This window comes from Gracilinanus agilis, chromosome 2 (assembly GCF_016433145.1).
Source record: "Gracilinanus agilis isolate LMUSP501 chromosome 2, AgileGrace, whole genome shotgun sequence".
NCBI classification, from domain to species: domain Eukaryota; kingdom Metazoa; phylum Chordata; class Mammalia; order Didelphimorphia; family Didelphidae; genus Gracilinanus; species Gracilinanus agilis.
The window spans coordinates 399897826-399915170 of NC_058131.1; the positions used below are offsets into that span (position 1 = coordinate 399897826).

A 17345-nucleotide genomic window follows, 5' to 3' on the forward strand; every position below is an offset into this window, starting at 1 on the left:
ATTATATTATATTTATTATATTATATTATAGTGTTCCTGACTCAAAGGTCAAACCTGTATCCACTACCCCAAACTGGTAATCTTCATCTTTATCAGCAAGGAGATGGAAAAAGGGAAGGAAAAGAAATAAGCATTTATTATGTTTCTAATATGTACCAGATATTGTGCCTTAAAAGTGTCATCTCACGTGATCCTTGCAACAACTCTTGAATGTAGGAGTTATTATTATCCCTATTTTAGAGCTAAGGAAACTGAGTCAGATAAAGGTTAAATGAGCTAGTAAGTCTATGAGTTTGGATTTGAATTCACGTCTTCTTTTTTATTTTAATTTTTAATGTTAATTTTTTTATTTAGAATATTTTTCCATAGTTACATGATTCATGATTTCCCCTCCCTGTTCTTTCCTCCCCACTTCTGAAGCTGACAAGCAGTTCCACTGGGTTATACATGTATCATTGTTTAAAACCTATTTCCATGTTTGAATTCATGTCTTCTTAACTCCAGGTCAAGGGATCTATCTACTGTACCACTAGTGAACAATACTTGTCAGCAAAAAGAGAGAAATATCAATTGTTTATGTGCGTTTATGTTTGGAGTTTTTGATTTTGTAAGAATGTTCACATACAAAAATGAACAATATGGAAATATGTTTTATATGATAATACATGCATAACCCAGCACTAGAAGAGGGAAGGAAAGGAAAGAAGGGAGATGAATTTGATCATATAACTTAGGAAAACTTGTGTGGAAATTTGTTATCACATGTAATTGGTAAAAAAAATAAAAATTAAAAAGTATAATTAAAAATAATATTTAAAAAAGAGAAATACAAGATGATAGAGTATTAATAATCTTGCCCAGACCACCTTTGTTCTGGGATGTCATTAATAAATTCTCTCACCATAACATCACGCAATATCACCCAGCTAATACTTCCCAAGGTATAAATGAAACTGGACTTGACTGGACCACTAGAGTACCAAAACTCTGAAAAACTTAACTCCTGAACATCAGTCAATATACCATCCTATTTATAATATGGTTCTTATGGCAACAACTGCCTCCTGAGACCATTGTATTTATAGTCACTTTTTTTTTCTTTTTTTAAAAAAAAAATCCCTTCTGTTTTAGAATCAATACTGTATATTGGTTTCGAGGTAAAATAGTAAGGGCTGGAAAATAGGGGTCAAGTGACTTGCGCAAGGTCACACAGTGAAGACGTCTGTGACCACATTTGAACCCAGGACATCCCATTTCTAGGCCTGGCTCTCTGTCCACTAAGCCAACTAGTCACTCCTACTCTGACCTTTTCACAAAGCCAACTCCCATTGAAGCCTGGTAAATGTACAAGGGATTAAGCACTAAAATAATTAGTACAGCCAATTAGCAGTATTACAAGAGAAAGGGAACATCTTCCATCACAAACCACGCCAAGTATATTTCACAGCTACTCAGAAACACTCAAGAAAACAGCTTCATTTTTCTAAAAGACTTTCATTTTAACCTTAGGAAAAATAATAAAATGGAGAATGCCAGTGATTTCCTCAATCTCATGGAGGTGATGCTCTTTTGAGATTTACAGGGAAAATTAAATGAAAGACCACCAGTTAAGTATAAGTGTATTTTTCTACCCTTTGGGATCTTAGCTCCGTTTCTTCCCCCTCTTTTGCCTAAAGGAAGAAAATAAATATCAATTTCCCGGGCATTTGGTCAAGACCACACAACAAATGAGGGCAATGGTGGCTGCCTGGGCAGCTATCCCGGATCCAACAGTGACCCGGCTCGGCCTTGTGCTATAACCACTAGACCTCATTTTTACATCATTTTCTGGATGAACAAAATGGAAAGGCTTTATTTAAACTTTGTTGGGAAATCACTCTCTTTTGCAGTGTGTTTACTTGTGCTAATCTGTGTTCCCAAGGCTAAAATGGGATTTTAATAAAATGGGATAAATGGGATTTTTTTCTTTTCTTTTTTTAAAACTTTTACCTTCAGTTTTAGAACAATATAGTGTGTGGATTCTAAAACAGAAGAGCAGTAAGAGCTAAGCAATGGGGGTTCAGTGACTTATCCAGGGTCACATAGCTAGAAAGAGTATAAGGTCATATTTGAACCCAGGACCTCTTATCTCTAGTCCTTGCACTCTATCCACTGAGCCATTTAGCTGTCCCAAATAGGATTTTTTTCCGCCAAAATCATCATTAGGAATATTGTTATTGGTACCACAAGACTCCTGGCATAGATCTACCCTAAATTTGGTAAATCCAGTTTTTCTTTTTTTCCCCAATTATATGCAAAAACAGTTTCCAACATTTTTCAAAGAATATTGAGTCTCACGATTCTCTCCCTCCTCTCCAATCCTCCACCTTCCTTGAGATACAAACTCTTTTCAAATACCCTTCCCTTATCTCATCCCATTTTCATCTCCAAAGAAACAACCTGCCTACCAACCTCGTGGATAACTTAATACTAGGACCACTAGAGTCACTTCTACAAATACATAAAAATGTTGTCCTTGATAATATTACTCATAAAGATGATAACCTTCTGGGATTTGGAACTGAATCAGTAGATGTAAATATTTCAATTTCTATGGAGCAAAAATGGGCTTGGAGCCATTTTAACCAACTTTCAAATGGACTGCGTAAACCTAATAAAATATCTTGCCTGCTGGCTCCCTCCAACCTTCTTTAATTTGGGGGGGTGGAGGGTGGGCCTGGAGGGAACAAAAGGAAACCCTATTACAACTTCCAATCTCAATAGGACCCTATTAAGAGGGCAGACCAGAAAGAAGTCCATACTACCGGCCTCCAGTCCTCCTATTGGAAGAGGAAGAACCATTGGGTCAAAGATATGACACAAAGGCTTTGAGGATTTACTCAGCATTCCTTCTGCCTCTTCCATGACTTGGCATAAGCTGTCTCGGGCCTGGAATTCACCTGCTCCTCATTGCCACCCTGGAGAATCTATGGGTCCTTTGAAGGCTCAGCTCAAGAGAAAGAAGCTAGGTGGCTCAGTGGACAGAGAGCCAGGTCTAGAGACAAGGAAACAAAGAGCCCAAGAAGTATCTGAGCTCCAATTTCTCAGACCTGAAATAAAAAATTAAGTGAATTGGTAGCTTGGTGTTAAAGGTTTTAACTAAGTTGTTGCTTTCCCATGATTTTCCTATAACAGACCCTTCCTAGATAGGTGATCCTGGGCAAGTCACTTAACCTCCATTGCCTAGTCCTTACTACTCTTCTGCCTTATCAATGCACAGTATTGATTCTAAGATTGAACATAAATTTTTAAAAAAACTCAGCTCAAGAGCAAATGTGCAAAAGGTCTTTCCTGATCTCCCAAGTATTCTTTGTTATTTTGTATTTATTTCATTACTTCATTTTTATTTACATTTTATACACCATTATATATATATGAGATATATATAACATGTTACATGTGTTATATATGTTATATAACATATATGGTTGTGTGTTGTACGCCATATATGTGCTATCGTATATAGAATGTATTATGTGGTGATATATATGATATATGTACATTTGCATTATTTACATTCATATTTAATTCATTACTAAATTGTCCTTGTGTATTTGTATACATGTACTCTGCACCCAGTAGAATTTAAGTTCCTCGAAGGTCAAGGACTATTTTGTTTTCTTTTTCCCTTGTGCCTAGCATGGTGTCTGCTACTTAAAAATACAAATTGAAACTGAATACTCATAGTACCTAATATCAAAGCACAAAATACTGGTAATAAGCCAAATTTGACATTTTCCCTCAGGAAGTGGATGGAGGGGGCGGGGGGGAAGGGACATTGATCATTGTTCAATTGTGTGATTGACTTTACGTCTAAACTCTCCAACAATGCAGAAAGGCACTTGATCTGTAAAATCTAGTCTTGGAGAGGTGCCTCAAAGTCCAAGAGTTTAAGTGACCCCCCCATGGTTCCATAGCTAATATGATTCCCAAGGCTAATCCTCTATCTGCTGTGGCACGATGCCTCTCAAGAGGTAAATACAACCTCAATATCACAGAGAATTAGAAGAAAGAAGCCATAACTGAAATGTAAGGGTATTCTTTGTTCCAAAGAAACAGATCCAGTAGGAGAGGGGAAATAACATTATAAATTGAAACGGCACAGCATGAGAATCAAAAAAAAAAAACCTCAAGAGTATAAGCAGTGAAGCTATTGGTTATACAAATATAAGATACTGTCATAAAATACCCCCATAAAAGGGGATAAAGAACATGGACAATATTTTCCTAATAAAAATTACAAAATCGACCCAAAGAGGAACTACCCAAATCTCTGTAGAAAGTCTTAGGATGCTTTTAGCAAAGCTTCTGCTAAATTCCTGACTTGCTTCCCTGGCAATTTCGTCAACCAGAACACAGAGGAAGCAGCAATAAAGGGAAGCAGTTTGTGTCTCTGGATTCAATTCTGACCAATAAGAAACAGTGATATGGGAGTGACAGGAACTTTGGGAGAAAGTGATCACATCGACGTGGAATGATTCATCTTGAAGGAAGGGAATGCTAGGCATAGAAGCTGATATCAAAAAAAAGGAGAGTAAAAGGCAGGAATGATTCTAAGGGACAGGGATTCATAAAGGACACGTGGCTTAAGAAATTTTAATTCTGTCTACCCAGTCTCAAAAGATCCCAATGAGAAAAGAAATCTAAGGAAATAAATGTAGCTTCACTGAGAGAGGGAGGATGGGTTAAGATTTCAAAATTGCAAATATAAAAAGATGAAAATAGGGACATACAAAGATAACGTGTCATCTGTGCAAGGGACAATTTCATTTGTTTTTGAATCCCTAGCACATTGCTTGGCATATTGTAGGCATTTTACAAGTGTTTGCTGATTGACTGATGATAACCTTGTATTACATTTATGTGTATGAATATCATATACTTCCAATAAAAAGAAAGCTCCTTGATTTTTAATGCTTGTATTTCCATTGCTTCACAAAGTGCCCTGAATGCAATATCTACTTAACACAAGCTTGTGGATTTGAATAACCATAATACCAGCAAGACAAAGGACAAAGTGTCAGTGTTTATAGAAGAAATGGAGAAATGTAGCAGAAATACAAACTGATGAAAATGTTAAAAGTTTATCGACTCACCTCTTCCCCAACAACATTGTTAAGGAGGGGCAATAATCATAACAATTACGATGATAATAATGATAGATAACCCTTACAGAGAGAGCTTTACGGTTTCCAGAATCCTTTACAATATATGATACCTACGACCACCCTAGAAGGCAAAATGCTATTATTACGTTTTACAGATGAGGAAACTGAGGCAAACAGAGGTTAAGTTAATTGCTCAATAAGTATCCGAGATAGAGATTGACCTCAGATCTCCCTGACTCCAAATTTAGCCCTCTTTCCACTCTACGACCTATGTGTCTGTGATTGACCCACCTGAGCACTTCCAGAACTCAAAGGTAGTTTACTGCCTTATGAATATAATTATTGTGCTATCCCTATGTGTGGAGGACAGCTGGGTGGTACAGTGGAAAGAGCACTGAATCTAGAGTCAGAAGACCTGAGTTCAAATCCAGCCTCAGATACTTACTAGCTTTGTGACCCCAAACAAGTCCCTTAAAAATGAACTAGAGAAGGAAATGGCCAACCACTATAGTATCTTTGCCAAGAAAACCTCAGATGGGGTCATGAAAAGTCAGCCACGAAGGAAATGACTAAACAACAACAAAATGATATGTTGGTCAGATGTTTTTTTACAGTATTTTGCCCAATTCTGGGCAGAGCGCTCTAGAAAAGAACTCGGACAAAGTAGTTAGCATCCAAAGGAAGGTAACAAGAATTCTGAAAGTTCTGAAACAAGGCAAAGGAGCAACAAGTTGGAGGAATTGGGAATGTTTGGTCTGGCACAGAGAAGATCTACTGGGAATAGGAATGCTGTTTACATAATATTGCAAAGGAATTAAACTTAGTCTATACTTCTGTAGAAGGTAAAAGTTAGAGGGAGGAAAATGTTATCATAATGTAAGGGAAAACCTTCCAATAATTAATATCACCCCACAAAAGAACAACGATCCTAACAGGAAGGAGCTTCCAAGCACACAAGGAAATCAAGAGACTTGGGACACCATTTATGGAGAATATTATAGAAAGAATTCTAACTACAGGAGGAAGGCTAGACTAAATGTCCTTTAAGTCCCTTGCGACTGAAGAACCTATCATTGAAAAAAACAACTGATTTCTGTAAAATCAAAGGCTGTACCCAAAAAGCATTTGATGAAAATGAGTGTTCTTTGTTACATAACTACTGTCCCCAAATCTCCAGCAAACACTAGTCTGATTCTGCCATGTGAAAATTCATTACTATTTTTATATACCAACCTAGAAAACAACCACCAAATCTGTTTCCAAGTCCAATTCTTTCCTCTGAATCAATAAACAAGTATTAAGTACCTACTATGTGCCAGGCACTGTGCTAAGGGAAAGGGCTGACTGGAAAGGATGCCCTCCATGAAGATGGATGAAACAAGTTTTATCCAGCTACAGCTGACAGGAGGAGATTATTAAACAAGTACAAATGGGAGGACAAAGAAAAATACTAAAAGCAGGCTTCATGTTTGCTAGCAGCAAGGCAAGCCAGGGCTAGGCAGTGAGATTTATCCATCCCTAAGGATATCACCACTGCGCCGATTCCTGGACTGGCTTTACTCTTAAGATCCACAGGTTTGTTTCACCACATTTCCAAGAGTTTTAAAAATAATTCCCTAAGCTTATTAGTATTTCCATTTGTGGATGGGGGGAAATAAAGCTTTCATCAATCCTCCTATGGACAAATTCTACCTGCCTTCATCCTCTTTCCCTTATCACTAAAGGGTACAAATAATTCTTAGATTTTTCATGAGAAATTGTCAAGAAAAATCTTAACTGAAAGGTATAAGGGGCAAAGATTATTCAATTTATTTTAAGAATACATACATGCTTAAGAGAAAAGCCTCCCAAATAATCTCAGGAGATGAAAATAGAAATACACAAAACCCCCACAAAGATGTATATCTAATTCTTGCTAACTCTGAAAGGGGAAGTAAAGAAAAGCGGTGATCTCATTTTCAGAATTACCCTTAATCCATGCTGAGTTCAATCCAATAATCATTTATCACTTTGATACCTAAGCAAATAATTCAGTATCTTCAGTCATTTTCAATTCTTTGGAAAGAAGATGAAAAAAACTTGAATAAATAACAAACTGCCATCATTATCCTTCCCTAAAAAAAAAAAAAAAAAAAAAAACTTACCTTGGCCTGGGGCACTGCCCTAGACACCAGAACTACTACCAGAATTTCTAAAAAGTGGCCCCAAAATACCCCAAAAGATCTGACCAGTGTGTTTTACTTGAGAAATTTGCCTCCCCCCTCTATATGTTTTCTAAAGCCTTAAAGAACATTGAAATAGCCTCTAACAGGGAGAAATTCAGAGAGAAATGAAAGTAAAATGTTCTAGATCATCTATAAACTGGATCATGAGTCTCTGAACAACAGGGAGGTAAATAAATCCAAAGAGTTATAATGAAATCTTCCCAAATCATTTATTCAATAAATATTTACTAAGCACTAATAAGGCCAGGTATGGATGGACATGAACCTAAGGCTGACAAAAAAATGGAGAGGGTGGAAGGTGGGGAAAAAAAGAGATGGAATCCATCCTTATGGCAAAAAGGGTAATAATCTATGATAAAGAGAAAGTAAAATGATTCAGTTTTACTTTCTGGAAGCAAATGCTTCAGGAGGATAGAAGCTCCCTAAGAGTAGGAATGGTTTCTTTTCATTTCTTTTTTTTTTAATAGCCTTAACACTTAGTACAAACCTTTGCAGATACATAGTAAATATTATACTGAATTGCTTTTATGCCAAGAAAAATAACTGGAAAGGATGGGGGGAGATGGCTAAAAAAGGAATTTAACATAATATATAGATATTTGTATAAAAATATATAAATGAGAGATGATAATAATAATAATAATAATATGAAGAGATAATCAAAGAATACCTACAGGCCCTTAGTCATTTCAAGTCATCAGGACCAAAGAAACTACATTCAGTGGGCAAAAACGATTAAAGAGAGACCATCACTGACCTCTAAAAAAAAAAATCAAGAGGAAATAGGAGAAGTGTTACAGGCCTAGAAAAAAGGCAAATGTTTCCATTTTCAAAGATGAGAAACCTAAAAGACCAATTAACTCAACTTCTACTCCTATTTAAAAAAAAAAAAAAAAGAAAAAAAATCCTGAGATGTAAGAAAATTCTAAGATGCAGTTTTTGAACATTTGGAGGCAAGGGAGATGATGATCACATAGAAAGGTCAAGCCTTTTGCTTTTTGATAAGATTATTTGATAAGACCAGAGATTAGGGAACTCTGAACATAGAGTATATACCTAGATGTCAGGAAGGTATTTGGTTCACATCTCCCAGATATTATTCTTGTGGACAGGGAAGGGCAAATACAGGCTAGATAACAAATGGCAGTGGTTAGCTGTATTTGGAACTGGTTGAATGATCAAACCCAGAGAGTGTATCTTCTGATTTATTTACCTGCAGAGCTCACTATCAACTTCTGTGGATTCTGTGAACTTGAATGGAGGCCACTAATGTTGTGCAGTGGTTAAAACATCAGGCCTTAAGTCAGGAAAACTTGAGTTAAAGTCCAGTCTTTGAAGGTAATTAGCTATGTGACCCTGCACAAATCATTTAACCCCTTTTGCCTCAATTTCCTATTCTGTAAAACTGGGATGATAATTATAGTGCCTATGTCCCAAAGTTTTTTTGAGGATCAAATGAGATAGTAATTAAAGAGTACGTAGTGCAATATTTGTCTCAAAGTACTATATAAACATTGATATTATTACTACTACTATGACTACCACAACAGTTAATGATGGATTATCATCATTTTTTATCAGTGACTTGGATGAAAATTTATATATGTAGATGATATAAAGCTGGGATGAATAATTAATGTACCTGTACTCAATGACAGAATCAAGATGCAAAAAGATCTCCTTATACAGCCAAAATTTAATTAAACTGAATTTAACAAGGATAAGGATGAGATCCTATGGCTATGTTTTTAAAATGTAATGCTCAACTGCAAAATAAGAAAAGCATAGCAATAAAATACTCATCTGAAAAAAATTTTAGAGTTTTGGTGAACCACAAGTCCAGTATGTGACAGCACTGAAATATGGAACCCAAAAGTTAAGGAGACCTTAGGGTTCCTTAAGAGTGGCATATTGTGATTAAAAAACAAATAATATTAGCTTACATTCACAAAGTACCTTTATCAGAAGTACTCAAATATGTAGACATGCTATTTCATTGGTATTTTTTGTGAATTAATTTGAGACAAATATTGTCATCTCTGTGTTCATGATGGGGAAACCAAGACAAAGAAATAATAAAGAAATATCACTTAAGAACACCTTTTCTTTGCATCTCCAATAATGCTTCTGTAATGCTAAGAGAATTTTACTAATATAATAGAATTCTACAACAAAAGAAATTCAAAAAACCTTTTCTCCCTCTGGGTTTATGTTAATAATTTTAAAATGGAAAATATAAAATCTTGAGACTTTCTTTGTTAAGAAAGAACAGCATAATATCCAAAATAAAAGAGGTGATAATCCCACTGTACTTTCCCTGATCAGATCATTATGTGTAGAGTAGAGGATGTTCAGTTCTGGGAACAACATTACAGAGAGGAGGGAACACCAGAAATATGGAAAAGCCTCAAGAGCATTCCATACAACCAATGGGGATGAGATCCATGTCCTTGAATAACCAAAGGTCTGTCATGTGGAGAAGGGATTAGGTTTGGCCCCAGAAGGCAGACACAAGAACAAAGAGTAGAAACATTAAGCCTGGTGTCAGGAAAGACTTCCTAACAATTAGAGCTATGATTCTAACAATTAGAACATGGAATGGAATGCCTTGAGAAGCAGTGGGTTCCATGCCACTGGAGATCTCTAGGTAGAAGTTAGATGATCATTTGACTGATGTGTTAGTGTGGGAATTCTTGCAAATTCTTGGAAATCCTCTTGCAAAATGAATTGGACGGGATATGATTCTGTAAGTCTGACTTAATCAGTCACAGAACAAGTATCCAAGGTACGTTCTGAGCCCAGAACTTCCTGATTTCAAGTCCAAAACTATCTAGCTACTTCACCAAAGAAAGGAAAACTGAGGTTGGCTTTGACCCAGAAATACTACTACAATATCTATATCCCAAAGAGATCAAAGAAAAGGGGAAAGGACCCTTATACAAAAATATTTATAGTAGCTCTTTTTTTTGTGGTGGCAAAAGAACTGGGCAATGAAGGGATACCTATTAACTGGAATAGCTGAACAAGTGGTGGTACATGATTATGATGGAATATTACTGTGCATATAGTATGAATAAGAATATATATTCTTATATAATATTATATATTATATATATAATAATATATAATAAGAATAACGAGCAGGATGGTTTCAGAAAAATCAGAGAAACTATATGAACTGATGCAAAGTGAAGTGAGCAAAACCAGGAGAATATTGTACAAAATAATAGCAATATTGCAAGGATGATAAACTGTGTGAATGACTTAGCTATTCTGATCAATACAATGATCTAAGACAATTCCAAAGGACCCATGATGCTATTGAGCACTAGAGAACAAGACTGAAACATAATTTCACTTTGTCTTCCTTTTTTCTTTCTTTTGGCAATATGGTTAGTGTAGAAAGATTATATGTTTCTTGCCCTTTTTTGCATTTTTCTTCTCAAGACAACTAAGAAGGAAATATGATTTAAATCTTCACAAGTATAACTTATCTCATATTGCCTGACTTCTCAATAGGTAGAATGGGGCTGGGAAGGAGAAAATTTGTAACTCAACATTTTTTAAAATGTATTTAAAAAAAATTTTAATTAAAAAATATTTAATGCCATCTTGAAAAAAAATATAGTCTGATCGTTTGCTAAGGGGAAAAAAATAAAGGCTATATAGAAAAATGCCTAAAAGAGCTTTTGTTGCCAAGCTGTCCTAAAGCATATAAAACATAAACATAAGAACTGCATATTAGTACTTGAAGGACTTTTGACTCTAAGAAAGGGTTTAAGAGAATAAGAAGATTATTTTCTATTTTAGAGGAAAAACAAGGATAAATAGTAAATGAATGATATGAGTTGGTGATTACTGAGAAAAACACAAGGCTATATCCATTTCCTTTCTTTCATATTGCATTTCTTTAAATTTTGAACTAAATTACAGTAGTTTTCAAAATAATGTGATGCTAATAATTATTATTTAGGTTCACAGTTGTTTTTTTTTTTAACAAAAAGTATTTTTAAGCCTCGTTGAGTGGGAAAGTATATTATATTCTCAGTATCCCTATGGCTCTAAACACCAACAGCAGGAATAAAGAAGTCTCATATAAATTCATGCTCCAGATTATAATCTATAAAATATTCTGCAATTCTGTCATATTCCCAGGGAAGCAGAAAAAAGACGTTTTTTTATCCTACCCCATTTCACTGAAATGCCACTTACTGGTTCCTGGCCATCCATGGCTTCCATCCACAGTCTCCGGTCTTCTTCAGACAATGCCTGCATGGTGATAATACCTGGCCTGTGGAAAAAGAAAATAAATTTTAAAAAATAAATACATCTGAAATAGGTCAAAGAGAAAAGTGATAGCAAGGACACACCAATTTTCTGGAAAATAAAAAAGTGGGACCAGATGACTTCTGAGAGCCCAACTAGCTCTAAAGTTATGGTCTTATAATCTTTTCCCCAATGAAAGCTCCAAGAAAAAGGAAAGAACTACAAAAGTCCCAGACACGCCAAGATGATGTAGAAATGGTGCTAAATCTGAGCCTATTCTCCCCAGAGGTCAAGGTAGTAGAGGGATGAGCAAGCCCCTGAAACGTTGAGAGAGGTGGCAGCAAGGATACAAAGAGATCATCATTTTCCCCAAAAACAAAGCCACTTCCATTTACCCAGCTAATTTTCCATGAGCCCACTTAGCTCTGAATATATGACAATAACAAAACGAGTGTTAATTTGTTAATGTCAATTTGTTAATGACTCGTATTTCTAGATATGACATTAACATGTCAGTGTATTTTCCCTTATAAATAGCCCTATAAGAGATACTTCCATGTCCCATGCTAAGTGGTGCAATGGATAGAGTGCCAGGTCTGTAGAAGGGAAAGAGTTCAAATCCAGCCTCAGACCATTACTAGCTGTGTGATCTGAGGCAAGTTACTTAATGTTTCCTCAGTTTCTTAATCTGTAAAATGGAGATATTAATAGCACCCACCTCTCAGAATTGTGGTGAGGATCAAGTGAGCTAATAATTGTAAGGTCAAGTAAACTAGCACTATATAAATATTAGTTAAGCATATTATTATTAATTATCCACATTTTGCAAATAAATACATTGAAAACTCAGTACAATGCAGCAAATTGGGTCAAACTGCCTGCAAGCATCGTAAGGCAACCTCCAAATCTATGTTTCACAGCTCTTTGGATCCTGCATCCTTTCTGCTATTATATCTACTATTAGGATATTGTGGCTTTTGCTTTAAAGGAAAGAAACCTGACGCCCAACTAAAGAAAGTGATTATCCCGGCTATAGTGAGGAAGAGTAAAGGAAATTATTTTCTGATATCGAGGTCCATGATCTGTACCAGTGATCTCCCAAGCAGGAGTAATTAGAATTTTTAAAAACCTCATTATAGATAAAATCACAAATTTGCATTATATGCCATATACTTTTTAAAAAGAGCATAATATAACAATCCAACCTGTTACTTCCAAAATTGTCCTGCTTATCAATGTTTTCCTTTAAACTGCTTCAATAGCGCTTTCATCTCTTTCTTTGTGTTTTGGGCAGTATTCTAGCTAGCTCAATTTGTTCTGCCTCTCTGCAAATGATGAGACAGCTCTGTTGCTTCAAGTTGAGAGACAAAGAGACAGAGAAAAGCTATAAATATTTTTATTCTAATGAATCTTTTTCTTCTCTTTGACCTTTGAGGTACAGGCCTAGAGAAAGAGGAGATTAGCAAATTGGACATACAACTAAAAAAACTAGAAAAAAGAACAAATTAAAAACCAAATTGGAAATCCCAAAAAATCAAAAGATAAATTAAAAAAATTAAAAGTAAAAGAACTATTGAACTAATAAATAAGAGTAGGAGCTGGTATTTTGAAAAAATAAATAAAATAAAGTATTGGTTAATCTAATTAAGAAAAAGAAAGAAGAGAGCCAAATTAGCAGTATCATGAGGTACAGGCCTAGAGGGGTATCACTAAGTCAAAGGGTATGTACGATTTAATGATATGGAAAGAATAGTTCCAAACTGCTTTCCAGACTAGATAGACAAATTCTATGAACAGTCTATTAACATGTCTGTTTTTTCCACAATCCCTTCAACAACTTTCATTTTATTTTCTTGTCATTTTTGTCAAAATGACATGTAAAATGGAAATTTAGAGTTTTCCAATTTTCATTTCTATAATTATATTGTAGAATAATTTTTAAAATATGGCTATAAATTGCTTGGATTTCTTTAATCCATATATATGTGTATATATATATACGTATATATATATATACACACACACACACACATAAAAAAATATATATCCATTGATCATTTATCTATAAGGAAATAGCTATCATTCTTATATGTTTAAGTACCTAAGAATATATTATATAATATTCAAATATTGCATCTTTAAATATATAAGAATAAATCCTATATAAACTTTATATTGGCATATATATTTATATTCCTTATATCTTCCAGTTTGTTTATGATTGTTATCTGTTACAGAGAGACACAGTTTGTTGTGCAATATCAGGAAAGATCTGGGTCTGAACCTAATTTCTTCTGGATTGCTTCCCAGTTTTCCCAGAACATTTTTGTTTAAAAGTGACTCCTTAGGTAAATGCAAATTGAAACAACTCTGAGGTACCCCCTCACACCTATCAGACTGGCTCCAAAAATGACAAATGTTAGAAGGTATGTGGGAAAAGAGAGATACTAATATACTATTGGTAGAGCTATGAATTGATCTAATAATTCTGGAGAGCAATCTGGAACTATGCCCAAAGAGCTATAAAATGGCATCATACTCTTTGATTCATCAGCAGCACTACTAGGTCTGAAATCCAAAGAGAGTTCTTTTTTTTTTAAAGGGGGAAGGAGAAGGACCTATGTGTACAAAAATATTTTATAACTACTCTTTTTGTGGTGGCAAAGAACTGGAAATTGAAGATATTGCCCATCAATAGGAGAATAGCTTGAATGTATAGTATATGATTTAAAAAAACAAAAATCAAAAACTCTTTACCTTCTACTTGGAATTAATATCAAGTATCGATTCTAAGGCTGAACAGTAAAGGGTAGGCAACTGGGGTTAAGTGACTTCCCCAAGATCACATAACTAGGAAGTATCTGAAGCTAGATTTGAACTCAGGTCCTCCTGATTCCAGGCCTAACATTGTATAAAAGGGACAGGGTCCTACCTAGCTACCCCTGGTATCTGATTTTGATGGAATACTATTATTGTGCTTTAAGAAATGATGAGCAGGAGCTTTCAGGAAAACCTGGAAAGATCTACATGAACTGATACAAAGTAAAGTGAGCAGAACCAGGAGAGCATTGTTTATAGGAACAGCATAGTAAACTATAAATGACCTAGACATTTTCAATAATACAAATGACTTAAGATAATTCTAAAAGGCTCATGATGAAAAACACCATCACTTCCAGACAAAGAACTGATAGAACTGAAAGAAGACTGGAACATACTTTTCTTTAGAACTTAAATTTTTTTTTTGTCTATTATTTCTTTCACAGAATGCCTAATATGGATATGTTTGGTTTTTTTTTTAATCCTTACCTTCCATCTTGGAATCAATACTGTGTATTGGTTCCAAGGCAAAAGAGCAGTAAGGATTAAGCAATGGGGGTTAAGTGACTTGCCCAGGGTCACACAGCTGGGAAGTGTCTGATGCCAAATTTGAACCCAGGTCCTTCCATCTCTAAGTCTGGCTCTCAATCCACTAAGCCACCCAGCTGCCCCCAAGGAAATATGTTTTGTATGATTCTACATGATTTACCTATATCAATTTGCTTGCCTTCTACAAGAGTGGGGAGGAGAAGAAAGAGGAAAAAAATTTTGGAAGTCAGAATTTTCAAAAATGAACGTTAAAAATTTTTGCATGCAGTTAACTAGAGGTTTAAGTAACTCTTTAACAAAGTAATTGTGGTCCTTCAGTTAATCAAATGCTATGCTTGTTTCCATATATTATATATCTAATCTATTTCACTGATCAAAATAAAATAGTTCTCAATGATTACTTCTTTGCAGTATAATTTGAGAATCTGGTCCTGCTAAGCTCTCTTCCGTGAGGATTATTTTAAGTTAAATAATCATGCTTCCTAATTTAGTCTCGCTTACATAGATCGTGCATGCAGCAATTTTTAAACTAAGAATAATATTTTTTTAAGTCTGATGTGGAAGGGGTTCCAATTTTTTTATCTAAAAAAAAAATAAACTTTATTCTTATTTATTAGTATACTGACTAACACTGGTCCTCACTCAATTCATATGCTGAACACATTTGTCCTGTCCAATATCGTATTAATAATTTTATGAGAGCCAAGACATGTTAAACCATTAATATATTTTTAAATATTTCATCATATTCTATTAAAACCTCTATACATGTTTTGGGTATATAATATAGTAATAAAGTAATATATGTACATAATTTATAATTATATATACATATGAATATGAGAGAATGCTAAAATTTTTTTTCTTATTGAAATAAATACATGATAAAACAGTTTGGCAACCACTCCCTTAACATGATTTGGGCAAGCTTCAAAGGAACTTGCAGTCTGTTTATTTTTTAAAGCTGTGAATAAAGATTTCCTAGGAATCACATACATCCAAAAAAATAACATTTAACTGAGTTCTCACAGGTATACAGCTCAGAACTAAATGGGGGTGAGGAGGAGGGAAGAGGAGAGAAGATGGGGAAGAAGAAAGGGGGAGAGACAAAGAAAAACAATAACAGTCAGAGACAGAGACCGCAAGAGCACGACATGAAAAGACCACTAAAAAGAAACTGTGAGCCAAGCAATTACCTTTTTATTTATTTAATTTTTAAGTCAGATCTTTCAAATCATTCCCTTTTTAACTCATACACATACATTAAACCTAAACACTAATTTAGTACTTTCTGCACCTGAAATACTCTATTCTAAAGAGCTAGCTAACTACTCATGGTTTGCTTGCAGTCTGATATACTGGATAGAGTGAGAGATTTCAAGTCAAATAGGGCTAGTTTTACTATCCCCCCAATATTTCTTTTGCAAGATTTTACAAATCTTAATGCACTAAATAGATGTTAGTTAATGTTGTTAATTAGCTCAATGTAATATGATTAAGTGCTGACAATTAGAATATGAATCAACTCTTACTCCCTTTACCTCCCTATCACTTACTTATTCTCTGTCTGTCTGTCTGTCTCTGTTTCTGTCTGTCTCTGTCTCTCATATAAGGAAAAAAGGGAAAAGAGTTTTTAGAAGGGTCAGTGCAGCAGGGATTGGTAGATGTTCCTGTAAATACTGGTTCATGTCTTGGCACTGCAACAACAAGCTACCATAGAGGAGAGGCCAATAGCTCCCTATCCATGAGTGCCTGGCAATATCCTCCTGCTTCTCAGAAATTACCATTCTTAGAACTAAGCTCTATTTCCCACCAGCCAATAACTGTTTGTCCGGAGCACTTGGCTGGGTCACTGTGAGTCCCAGTGTCTGGAGACCCGGCTTGGGCCTCCTTTGCTTCCACAGAATTGACCTTATGGTCTTGGGTCAGGAGGCTTTGAGATTATCATTCTTTTCCCCCTTGAAAACAGGCAAACACCTACAAAAATCTGTATTTCTTTGGAACAAAGAAAAAAGTCAAAGCTCTCATCCTCTGCAAAGCTTTAGTTCCCATACAAAAATATATTAACTCCAACTCTACCCTGTCCATTTCCTTTAATCATTCTGCAGGTCGGCTGAGGCTCCGGACTGTCCTCCTGTCACACACCTTAGTTTTGAGGCGGACACATTCCTAAAGTGACAGTCATTTAAGGGTACTGGGTCACCCTCCACCCCAGGCACTCTCATTTCTGACAGGGGGAGGAGATTCATTATCCAATCACTAACAATCAACAAGTATTTTTAAAGAGGTGTGTGTGTGTGTGTGTGTGTGTGTGTGTGTGTGTGTGTGTGAGAGAGAG

The 17345-nt window shown here is 35.3% G+C and overlaps 1 protein-coding gene across 1 annotated transcript in view; it reads right to left on the reverse strand.

Moving 5' to 3' along the window:
- ARHGAP26 (Rho GTPase activating protein 26) overlaps positions 1-17345 on the reverse strand; it is a 552571-nt gene that overhangs the window by 285991 nt on the left and 249235 nt on the right. Inside the window, exon 8 of the mRNA XM_044659871.1 lies at positions 11585-11663. Coding sequence (XP_044515806.1) covers positions 11585-11663 — 79 coding nt within the window. The remainder of the gene's footprint in view (positions 1-11584; positions 11664-17345) is intronic.